This window comes from Labrus bergylta, chromosome 7, assembly GCF_963930695.1.
Source record: "Labrus bergylta chromosome 7, fLabBer1.1, whole genome shotgun sequence".
NCBI lineage: Eukaryota > Metazoa > Chordata > Actinopteri > Labriformes > Labridae > Labrus > Labrus bergylta.
This window is the reverse complement of record NC_089201.1, coordinates 2,766,072-2,778,355: the sequence shown is the minus strand read 5'-3', so window position 1 is coordinate 2,778,355 and position 12,284 is coordinate 2,766,072. Positions and strand designations below refer to the sequence as shown.

Below are 12,284 nucleotides of genomic sequence, written 5' to 3'. Positions count from 1 at the left end.
GACACGGTAAACAACATGGAGACAGACAGGAAATCAAGACAGAAAACATATTCCCTGAGAGAAACACAGCTCGAGCAAATACTGTCACAGTGCCAGGTAACAAGCTCAACCTGTATTTTAACAATCATAGGTACACACATGCACCCAGTTCTTTATTCTTAATCACACGTTTACACAGTCATAAAAGGAACATTTTCAATGCTGCATGTATTTTCTATCCTGTATATTTTTGCAACTTATAGTTTAACTGAGTTCTCTGTATTTTATTTTTACACAAAACGCACTCTTGTGGACACACTGACCTATAGAGGCACACACAAACAGTCTCCCTTCAGTATTTGATAGTTGTTTAGTCAATGTGTGAGGACACAGAGGGAAGTTGGATCAGATAAATTCATTGACATAATTAGTGTCATGTTTTTTCCCCCATGTCAGAGCAGCAGAACATGTGTTATGCCTGCAGTCTGTCAGAAGAGCACGGACTGAATGTGTGACTTAAGTACATTATCTGTACCAGCTTTAATGACAACAGGCAGAGTCCAGTGTGCAGCCATTAGGTTGCATGTTTGGAACAGGACAAAACCATGATTCACACCTATGCATACTGCATGAGCTAGTGGGCATTAGTGTGATTTAAAGTGTGTGTTGACTAGAGCTTGTCACCTGATCCTCTGGTGTTGTAGGCTGTATGTTCAGCAGTGTGGGAGCCACTCTATGGTCCTGTACTCAGCTCTCATCTTCTCTCTCTGGGGAAGTGTGCGGAGACACATGTTCATTTAGTATCATGTGCTACAAGGTGGTTAAAGCAGATGTCCGGTCCTGTTCGAGATCTCGTCAATTAAAAGGACGTTTTTCCTCGCTGCTGTTGCCAAGTGCTCACAATGGAATCACGGGGCCTCTGTACATAAAGGGGATGTCACGATCATTATTTCAGCTGAGCATGTAGATATTGGCAAAGTAAGCTGCATGGATACTTTGTTTAAGACAGCTGTCAAATGTATGAAGGGCAAAGCAGTGAATGCAGATGTCCATAAATACCAGCAAAGGCAGTATGAGACTCTTCATGTAATTTAATTTATTTATCTTTTTTCAGTTCAGTGTTAGATGCAACACAGCATACACATTAAATCCATTGCAAGCAAAAGAAAAAAAACTTTTTGAGATAGACCGACAATGCTGTATCAAAGTGGCTTTTTTAAATCAGCCTTTTGTATATATTTAGTAAAAATTAAAAAACGAAATAATATTAACATCTTAGATGCAGGCACGTTTTTCTTAGGACATTAAAGAGAGACATGAAAGTAGTACGTTTTTAATGTCTTTATGGATTTGTGACTCTCAGCAGATACTCTGAACTGAATATCAATGGGGGTAGAAGACTTGATCTGGACTCTTCTTGAGAAGGGTCAGACGTCATAAGATAAAGTTTTCTGTGTGACCCGGTGCTTCAGAAATAATATTGGCTTTACTACACACTCCATAGTATCTCACAAAGCGTGATCATGTGTTTTCAAACTGAATGTTCATGTTGATGTACCTTGATAATTGTGCATGCTTCAATTGATGAAACACAGAATCCATTGCATTGCCTCAGTGCCTGTCAGCACCTGTGTCTGATCTGACTTGAAACATTGTTACCTCCTGTTAGATCCTTGCTTGTGTTCTTATTACTCTCAGATAAATGTTGCTTTGGACAAAAGAATCTGTTAAAGAAAATTGTAACTTTGTAAATTTGTGAAATAGTTTGAGGTTATATGCATAAAATATCCTAAGTCATTCGGGCAAACTGAATCTCATACATGAATTCACTAGAAACAGACACATACATACATAAACAGCCTCTACCATTGTTAAGGGAATTGCTAAGATGCAGGTGTTGTGGTGTTATGTAACGGGGTAGTGAGGATACAGAACGGATCAGTGATCAAACGCAGCACATCCTATTTAAAGAAACAAAGGGACAGTGGAGCTGTAACTGCAGTGTTTAGTGCTTTAAGCAGCCATGTGACGCCTTCATCCCCCGGACTACCATCAACTAATCAGGCATGGCTTCAATCACTGTTAAATGTGCAGTAGTTAACAAGTTCAGTCGAAAATGTTTCAAAACACAAAGCTGCTGCTCACATGGATGTATACACAACAACATGCCATTTAGTTCATCCCCTGGCATGCCGTTAAGACTTTTTACTCACCCTTATTCGGTCACAGTCATTCATTTAAAGAAAATGGTGATATACTTTTATGTAAATAAACCTTGAGGATGGCTGGATTATGAAGACTCTGGACATAAATAATACACTTGACAAGCAGAGGTGTGTAGTCTGACTCTAGGCCCATTGGTTGTGGGCTGCGGGTCCATACATCACAGCTATCATAACATAACAGCAGGCTGAAAGTTCCACTACTGTACCAGTATCTATCAGGATTGCAAACTCCACACATGGGGAAAATGGATGGCTATAGAAAGAGCTGCACAGAAACTGCACATTGTGCACTCGACACAATCGAAATCATCATGCAGGAAGACAGATTAAGCCTTTGTTCCCTCTGGGACACCCCCTTTATACTGATGCAACTTATATTCCAGGTTTGATTTTGTGTCAGGTCAGTTGTCTGATTTAGTTTGCAGAGCCTCAGGGTAGCCTTGAGCCTACTGTATGTGTGAATCCTTTGTCCTTGCTATAAGATAGATTCTGATATCATTTGGTACTATATGTACAAGTCGTGACAAACTTGGGTCTCATTTCTAAAACAGAAGACAAGTAGGAATTAATTGTGCCATGCTTAGATGTAGAGAATTGTGAGTTTTTTATTTGGTTTTCATCTTAGACATATTTTCATGAAGTTTTAATATTATTTTGGCAGCAAAAATGCATTACATTCCTTTCAGATTTCCCAGCAATATTGTGTGTGTGTGTGTGTGTGTGTGTGTGTGTGTGTGTGTGTGTGTGTGTGTGTGTGTGTGTGTGTGTGTGTGTGTGTGTGTGTGTGTGTGTGTGTGTGTGTGTGTGTGTGTGTGTGTGTGTGTGTGTGTGTGTGTGTGTGTGTGTGTGTGTGTGTGTGTGTGTGTGTGTGTGTGTGTGTGTGTGTGTGTGTGTGTGTGTGTGTGAGAGACCGGGTGCAGGGATCTCAACCGGTAATGATCGTGCGTGCGTTGCATAATTCAGCCATGTGAATGATAACATCCTCCAGGTCACACATGAGTGAAAAAGCAAGGCTCCAATGACATCCCACACCGTGGTGTTTGTTTTGACAAAGACTCAGCCTTAGGCCTCACACAAACATGCATGACTTTATGATGAGTGTCAACCTTTACCCTGATTATAGTTTGGAAAGGAAATACATTAACAGAGATCAATTAACTGTTTAAATCCTGCCTTAAAATATTTCCCCTTTCATGATATCCACACGTATATCAATTCAAGTTTATAGTCAAAATTTCTAATTTGAAGTTGCCTTTGTTTTGATTTCTCGGTCCAGAACCAAGGTAGCCTTTTGTTTAGTAAGAACCTTCAACAATGTCATCATTACGTAGCCTATTGCGATATCCTGTGTGTAAAGTATTTCTGCTTGAACTAAACATGACCACTTTAGAGAAACCTTATTAAATCTATCACATCACTACAGTAAAGCTACAGCATGATTTACTGTTAACAGAGATACATGAGTTAAGCCTCAAGACACAATGTACAGCTTTTTGAATAGCTATGGTGTTTGTTTAGAGAGGGGAACAAAAAGCCAACAGCTATAAATGTAAAAGTGAATGGACCATGAATGGACCACACCTCAGCCTGAATGAAAGGGTGCCCTCCGTGCCTGCAGCAGAGGAAAGTGATAAATTGAATAGATGGAAAATAAATGACTTTGTGTCAGCGCTCAGTTTTTATTTTCTGTGTCACAAAGGGTACTGTCATTCTTAATGGAAAAATCTGGTTTCACCAAGACATGTCATAAATTGTTGCTTATCTATAATCTTAAAGAAAGCGCATATTTGAATGCTAGTGTTGTCAGTGAATGGAAAAGGTCATGGTTAATGGCCGTCAGGGAAAAAGCCTTGTAGGTTAGAAGTACAAAAGTAAACAGAGCTAGGATAAAAAATTCCCAAGCCCCCTGATGCAAAGACATTTTGGTACATAGTTATTCTTTCCAGGTTCAAGGCTTTACATTATACATACTCATATTTCTCAGTATTATATTTATGTTTCTTAGGTTTCAGTGTGCAATAATAATCATAGTAAAATGACTACAATGAAATGTGGTTATCAACTTTAATCACACATTAGAGCTAGGCTGACTTCTTCCACTGTGCATCCCCAATGATTGTCAGCTATCAACAACAGAACCCTCTCATGCTGATTTAGAACCCCTTGCCCAACTCTTTGTTTGGCACCAAACTTTGTTGTTTTTTGTCATCAAGTTCAGACACACACTCCTTTATCAACCTGAATATGTTTTTCATTTTCACTCCCACTTCCATTGTTTTTCTGTTTTTCCCATCATCATCTTGTTAAATCCTCTCTATGGCACCACAAAAGACAGTATAGCAAGTTTTATCATTACCCTTACATGATCTTTACATTTTGTCTTGTTTAGAAAAGGACTATAGTTTGGCATTAATAGCAATGACTGCAATTAATGTACAGATGAAGGAAAGAGCTACATTAATAACAAACCCTTACATCGAATGATCCAATGACAAAGATGACCAGAAAATTGGAAGAGGGGGAGGGGCTCTAAGTAATTGCACATTATGAATTGCATATTTGTCAACTCTGTGAAATAATATATTTTTTTATATAGCACTTTACAAAAGCAGTATCTTCCCACAGACCAAATTGTGCAGTAGAAGAAGACGGGAAAGAGAGGGTGCTTAAAAGTCCCGATCTTATTTGTTTATGTAAGAATCTGACAAAAGACTACCCTGTGATTCCAAGTGTGGCAGCACAGCAGTGCTAAAAGTGAACTTGCTTGTGATACATGTCTGTATCTGATTACAGATCTGAGGTTTTGTCTACTGGCCAAACGCTGCAGAAATTAAACAACCCCAAAAAGAGATCCTGTTAATGGAATTAAATGAGTCACAGATACTCACTCTGTTACGATCTACATTTCTCCTGCTTCTAATGAACTCTCATGTTTAAAGTCTTATCATCTTCACAGCACTTCCTATAGCCCGTATGTGAGATTGCAACTGATATCTGTCTTACTCTGAACACCTGCTGAGGACAGGATGAGGGACATAGGGCTATAAAAGTTGGTGGTGAATGATTGAGCCTATTGTCTCCATAAGTGAGAAGACCCAGCTCTTCACTGATGTGTCAAATAAACATCTCCAGGTCTCCCGGCCAGGTTGAAGTGCTTTGACAAAACATCAAAAAGTTTGAGATTCAGTTAGTTCTCCTTCTACTGTGTACCATCAGTGAAGAGTCAGATATGTTACCAGACCCCTCCTCTGAACTTCCTAAACTTTCTCACTAAATTGTTTACCATCGCCTTTCCCATCTCATCTGTTCCCATCTCTGTTCTTTGGAGAACAGCAAGTCATTTTTGCACATGCACTCCTGCATATTGTTTTTTTTTACTGTTATCCTTTCATAAAAAAGAAAGATCAACTCTGTATTTCACAGAGCACTTTGGTCTGAAACCATACGGTAGGAGACAGCTTCACACTGCTGTGGCAGCGCAGCAGTTATTTAAATAGTAATTCTAAAAGTCAATATTATATATTTACATTCATTTTATTCCCAAATCAAGACACTGTTGAGACATGCTTTACTGTGTGAATATGGACTTAAAGTCTTCATATGTGATTTTTCACACTTAAATATAATATAAATCAAGTATATCCTCTGAAAATAACTCTGTGAGTCATGACTGTCTACAATGGGTGTAACACCCGAGTCCCACTGTCTGTGATGTTTTCAGAGTCCTATCTTCACTTTGTTTACATCGTCAGGACAGCCAGCTGACTCCTCCCCTCGTGTATAAAAGTTGTTTAATTGAGGGATTAGAGAAAAGAAGAATAACATACTGTACTCACTGCTTAACTGTGTTTCTAGATCACGCTCATTTCAGGTAAATTTACATGCAGTGTGAAGATACGAGCATAATAATGATCACTATCATTAGCATGCTAACACAACAATGCAGCGTGAGTTGTTTTGGTTTCATGCTGGTGCTCAAGGGCGACATCTGCTGGATCAAAAAATCGCATTTAAAGTCTTTAAACACTGTTTTGAAATGCAAAATGATGGAATTTTAAACATTCAATGAAATATGAGTTTTATGTTTTTAAGTTTTTATGATTAACCTTTAATATTTAGTGATTACAAAAACATATTGTTGACAGCCCTTTATCAGGATGTTAAGAATATTGCCTAACGTTCCCACGTGTTCTATGGATAAGCAAGTGAGAATGCAAAAGTTTATTTTCATTTCATTGTAAAGTCTACCTTTAATCTTCTCCCTGCTGCCCTTGGCAGATACCATCTTTGGCATTTCTTACATTTTTGTATTTGTGTATTTCTTTTGTAATATAACATTTTGGTTACCTTTAGAAAACGTAGACTTAATTATTACACTGGTCAAACTGTTTCCAGTTAATCAGTCATTGAAATGATCAGTATTACCATTATGCCTTGGACAAGTTAACAGAGGATGTGTCTTTCATTTGTATCTATTTTTCATCTAGCTGAATTGGACACTGATAGCATTAGCATCTCTGTGCTATTACAAAGTTTTGGCCTACAGAGTAATTGAGCTCAGTTGATGTGATTCGAAGAAATGGTTATACTGGTGCAGCACATTATGGCTTCCTGTCTCTCTCTCTCCTGTTCTCTTCCTTCTCTGTTCTCCTGACAGTATAATTGAATTTAAATTATGCAGGATGTATGTCTGCTAGAGCAGACAGGTAGGAATCTCTTCACTTTGTATTTGGGGGTATAGCACACAACATGTGTACTGTAAACATGTACCAGTGTATGTTTGTCTCTAATATGTTAGCTTTGCACATGTTCATGTACAACTTCTTCTACTTCTTGACCACTTCTATATGTCCATGTGAGTGATGTACAGCTCACGTTAGTTTCCTTCCTTGTCATAAAATATTACTGAGTTAATATATTTTCCCTTCAAAAGAAGCCGCAATTGAAGTGTTAAAACATTTAGACTTGGTGTCAAATTAGCACCAAGCCACATTGAAGAGGGCTTAGTTTGAACAAAAGTGGTTGAGTTACGAGTCAGGTGAAAAGATCTCGATTACCCACACATACAAACATGCATGTACACACAGTCATGTGAAGTCATTCAGTTGAACTGAGAGCATATTCAGGTTCCCCTTTTAACCCCTTTTACATCACCACTGCTGCTTATACTGAAAGTAGAAACACAAGCTGAGTATCAGAGATAGTGATGCTGCTGATGATAAAGATCAAACAATTGATTGGAAGAGAGGCAGAGAGGCAGGATCAGTTGCATAGGGATATGTTCTGCTGTTTAAAGCCAGCTGCTTGTGTGTTTAGTAGTTCCACCTCGTTTCAGTCTTCATGGATCTAGCTGCTAAATTGAACTGACTAAACATCATATTCATCATTGAATACTTTCAGAATTTTAAAAAAAGCTTCCTTTCTCCTCCAAGCCTACCCATTATGAACACAGGTTCATGAGCATGTGCAGTGGCAGAATGTGACACAGACATACAGAGTGAACATCCTGTGTTGTGGCAGTAGCTCATGCCTCCCACACAAGTGTCATCATGGCAATGTAGAGTGTGTATGCTCACATGATCTAAGATAAAGCAACCTGAGCTCAAGTCACTCAGCTAACACTATCACATTACTGTACCAGGCCTTCAGACTTGTGTGTGCGTGTGTGCGTGCGTGCGTGCGTGCGTGCGTGTGTGTGTGCGTGTGTGCGTGTGTCTAAATGTTTTGGCATGCATTTGACCATTGTGACTCTTTATGGCAGGAAACAATATTAACTTAGTAACCTTATATGACAGTGGAGCAAACTGCAATGAGCTCTACATCAGTCATAAGACTCAATCTTTCAGGCCTGAACTTGTCAAGAGAGCTCATTGTGCTCACTTTGAGTTCAACATCCTCTGACAGACATGAATAATATCTCTGTTTTCTCACAGCTCCTGAAACAGAAATAAATACTGATGCTTTAATATCTCCTACAAAAGCGAACGAGACCGACTATTACTATGTTGTTCTTCTTGATGCTGCAGCTGCCAACTTCAGCAAGGTATAGGTGTCAGACAAAGTGAGTTTGAGCAGCCTGCTAAAAGAAAACATCCCTTTTTACATTTTCCATGGCAAAGATTGACGATTAGAGAAACATCTGACTGTTAAAAGAAATCAGATCAGCAATGATTGTGATAAATTGTGCATTGTTCAAAAGGGTTGCCAAAATAAAATCATAAACCCTTTAAAGTCTTAAATTTGATTTTTAAAAGTGAAGCAACCCTAGTTCTAGTAAAAGTTTGAAGTATCTCACCACTCTATTACTAGTAAGCTTGATAGGTGTTCCTTAGAAAGGTTTGTTTGCAGAAAGCTAGGCCAGCTGTTCCCCTCTTCTTCCACATATTATGCTAAGCTAACAGTCTCACATCTCCATAGTGTGTAGGAGAGTGGTGTCACTTTTCTAATGTATACATAGTTAGATTACAACCTGTGTTGTTTTTCAGTTAAGTGCTCAGCTCATGTATTTACCGGGTGGCAGTGTGACGCATGTGATAGAAGAACTGAAGAATCTGAATAGAGGTTAAAGGTAGATGTTGCAAAAAGGAAAGTGCTAATTTATGTCTTGGTTTCCCTTCAATGGAAGAAACTGCATACGCTTAATAGGACACTGTCTGTGCATGTTTAGCTCCAGTGATTGTGTGAGAACATTTCTCGTTGTGTTGACTAAGACGTGTTTTATTTGCACTTGTTTTGTCATTTCTTGTGTGTGGGTGGTCAGTCTTCAAACTGGGTGGTGTTAGTTTTTAGAGCTGTATGTATTCATTCTATAGAGCCATATCCATTCCTCAGGAAATAATTATGAGGTGCATAATAGTTTTTTCAGACTTTTCTTGGGTGTGAATGTGGTTATTCAAGTTCATCTAAAGACTGGAATGAATTCTGTGGGGCCTACCTCACTGGTTGTGCTGCTTATTGGCAATGACTGACTTGGACAGCTTGTATAATGTGAGGCTTGTGTCAAGGGTCACAATCACAATAGTGACAATTCTTCCATTGAATTAGCTCCATAGATGAATATTGTAAGAAGGCTAGACTGTGGGCTGGCCATGGTGAATGGATACTTACAATCAGTTTGAGTCTGTCTCCAACCACATGCAGTTAAAGCCACCGTGGCTAACCTGCTCAGGATAATCGCTCCACACTCACTCAGCTCACAAACAATCAAACACAGGCCAAACAACACTGATTCAATCAAACACACACTCACCCTCACACCACAGTCAAGACAAAGTCATTCATCTTATTAAACAGGTGTCATGTGGAGTCAAGTTAGGCTTGTCGATATCTGGTTGACAGAACAAAGTGTCTTTTGATATGAAGTCTTTTTGTGTCAGAAAGAAACCCGACCTGTCATGTGTAAATGAAGAACATTTCTGCTCCATGTTGAAATGATCCATTTAACGGGCCATCAGTGATTTAAGATTTCAAAATGTTGAAGTCTCTGAAGAGGGCAAAGAGAAACAAGGAGCTAATGAGAACAGAGGAACAAATGACATCTAAAAAGAGCACAATGCACTTTTGTTTTACTCAAAATGTGTGTTTTCTTCTCAGATATGTGAATCCACATATCTGCTTTATTGCTTATTGACAAGCTAAATACACCTTTTTCATGAAAAAATAACCAGTTATAGGAAAGTGACTGAAAATGTGTAACTAGTTAGTTACGTATTACTACTTCCAAAAAGAAACTCAGTTACTGCTTTCCACATGTAACTAGTTACTGAGAGAAGTAACTTGAGCGTTACTTTTTTGTGCCAATACTTAATAACAGCTCACACATTTCAATTAACATTTAATTTTTAATAATGTAGGTACTTTGTTAATTCTGTGAAGGCAACAGATTAAACAGTTGAGCATGTCGTCCACACAACATACCTGTCTTAGAATTGATTTTTAAATACTTTTAACTGTCTTCAAATCCATGAATGGCCGGACAGTTCCCTGAGATCATCAAATAAAAGTATCCTCACTGTACCAAGAATTCACTCTACATCAGCCTATGGTGCCTTCAGTCATAACGGCCCCATTCTCTCCAATTCTATACCACATGATCTAAGATCTGCTACAACAGTTTGTTCTCTTAAAAGCAATCTGAAAATCATTTCTCACAAGATTTTAGTTAGGTTTTAATTATTTTAGAATGTTAACGTTGTATGTTTTTGTCTTAAACCTTTGTTTTATATCAACTACCTTTTTATCTCATATGCTCTTATATACTGTTGTTTATTATCTTTGCCTGTTATTTTTCTGTTTTAAAGCACAATGAGTCTACGCCTGTCGTAATGTTGCTATATAAATAAACTTGACTAGCCCTGGTTTCAGTGGCGGTTCTAGACCACTTTTACTGAGGGGGGCCAAACTGGGGTCAGTTGTTCTGTCATAGAGGAACATTAAACCAAGGCTAAAAATAGACAAAGATGATCGCTTTAAAAATATATATATCATGCCAAAAAAATAGCGCACATCATTAAATACCATGATTTATATTTGTTTCAGTAACAGTATTTAATACTAGATTGTGAGTCTGGTTGATGAGTCGAATTCCAGTGTGTTATTAAGGGGGCTCTTCCTTTTGGAGGGGTGGCCACAGGGGGGACCAAGATCAGTGTTACAGGGGCACTGGCCCCTGTTGGCCCCTGTCTAGAACCACCCATGCCTGGTTTACAGATTGTAAAGCTGGCGGTGATTTCAAATCAAGCTTTGTCTGTTTGGATGGAGCAGCTGCTCCTTGGTCTGCTCAGCTAACGTGAGCTGCTCCTGGATCTCTGGTGTCTGCAGCACTGGAACACTGCAACACTCTCTAACAGCTAGTTTAGTAGAAGCGTGTTGTTGTTTAGCTCAGTGCTTCTTTCTTGTGAGAGAAGTTTGCCTTCCTGCTCATGACCTTTACACAAGGAGAAGTAATGCTGGTATTTCTGAGAAAGAAAGTTCATGCCTGAGTGATCATCAGCATGTTTGTGTGTTTACTGCTTGTGTGCTTCTTTCTTTCTTGCTACTGTTTGGACGTTAGCATAACCTGTGTTTCTCTGTATAATCATATTTCATTTGTCTTTCTTTCTTAGGGAGTTGTCTTCCAGACATCAGACCAGTTTCCCATTCCGAAACACCAGAGAGTCCAAGCTGATCTGACGGTGAAGACCGGTTGTGTGTAACAAGTGAAGAGATGCAACATTTCATAACTAATGAAACCACAAACTTTAGTCCTATAGATCAGGTGATCTCATTTGGTCTGGGATCAAGATGAGTAACTCGTAAAAACAATGAACCATATTAAATTGCAGTTAATGTCATCTGAGGACTCCTGTGTGGGTTCTCTATACCAAACTGTAGATCATCTAAAAATGTTTATTAAGTAACATAGATGTGTAAAAGCAGATTTTCACTGTTTATGAATATAATGCATTTTGAAGCATCTTTGTAATACAAATGTTTAGAGGGTAAAGTATCATGCATGTAGACCCAGATGTATTTTTTTATGTATGTGCTTTGCCCTGGTACTGTTCAAAAGGACTGCTTTTTATTGTCTTTAAAACTATTAAAATTCTTTTTTAATGAAGACTTCTTATCATGACTTTATTATAATGGTTACTTATTTCTATAGGCTGTCTGACCTGTGGGCTGCAGTAGTGTTGAAGTACGCAAAATCAGTCTCCAGACCTCTTTTTGAAGGTCTCGTCTCGGAGTCAAAAGCATTTTCTCTCTGTCTTGTCTCAGTCTTGGACTGGGTGGACTGCAGATATTAAATCAAGACCGGTTAAGACTACCACTGACGAGCGATTTTTCCACTCGATTACTGAGATTAGAATGAAAACGCCCCTTTCTAAAAGAACAAATAACTTCAATTTATAGTATGATTTTTATGCAGTGGTTACGGCCGCAACATTGCTGCTCTAACATCTAAGTGAGTGACATCAAGATGATGATTTTTCAGTGATGTTTATGGTCTTAGTCTTGGAGAACTCTGGTCTCGTGTCTTGGTCTCGGCGTGGTCTTGACTACAATAAGCTGCAGTGCCACTGAAGTTTAAATGGGAGTGTT

The 12,284-nt window shown here is 38.6% G+C and overlaps 1 protein-coding gene across 1 annotated transcript in view; it reads left to right on the top strand.

Annotated features, from left to right (window-relative positions):
• Positions 1 to 11,802, top strand: part of si:ch211-266k8.4 (rab GTPase-activating protein 1) — a 56,572-nt gene extending 44,770 nt beyond the window's left edge. Inside the window, exon 15 of the mRNA XM_065957022.1 lies at positions 11,309 to 11,802. Within this exon, the coding sequence (XP_065813094.1) occupies positions 11,309 to 11,375 (67 nt within the window). The 3' untranslated portion in view covers positions 11,376 to 11,802. The remainder of the gene's footprint in view (positions 1 to 11,308) is intronic.
• Positions 11,803 to 12,284: the final 482 nt, after the last annotated feature.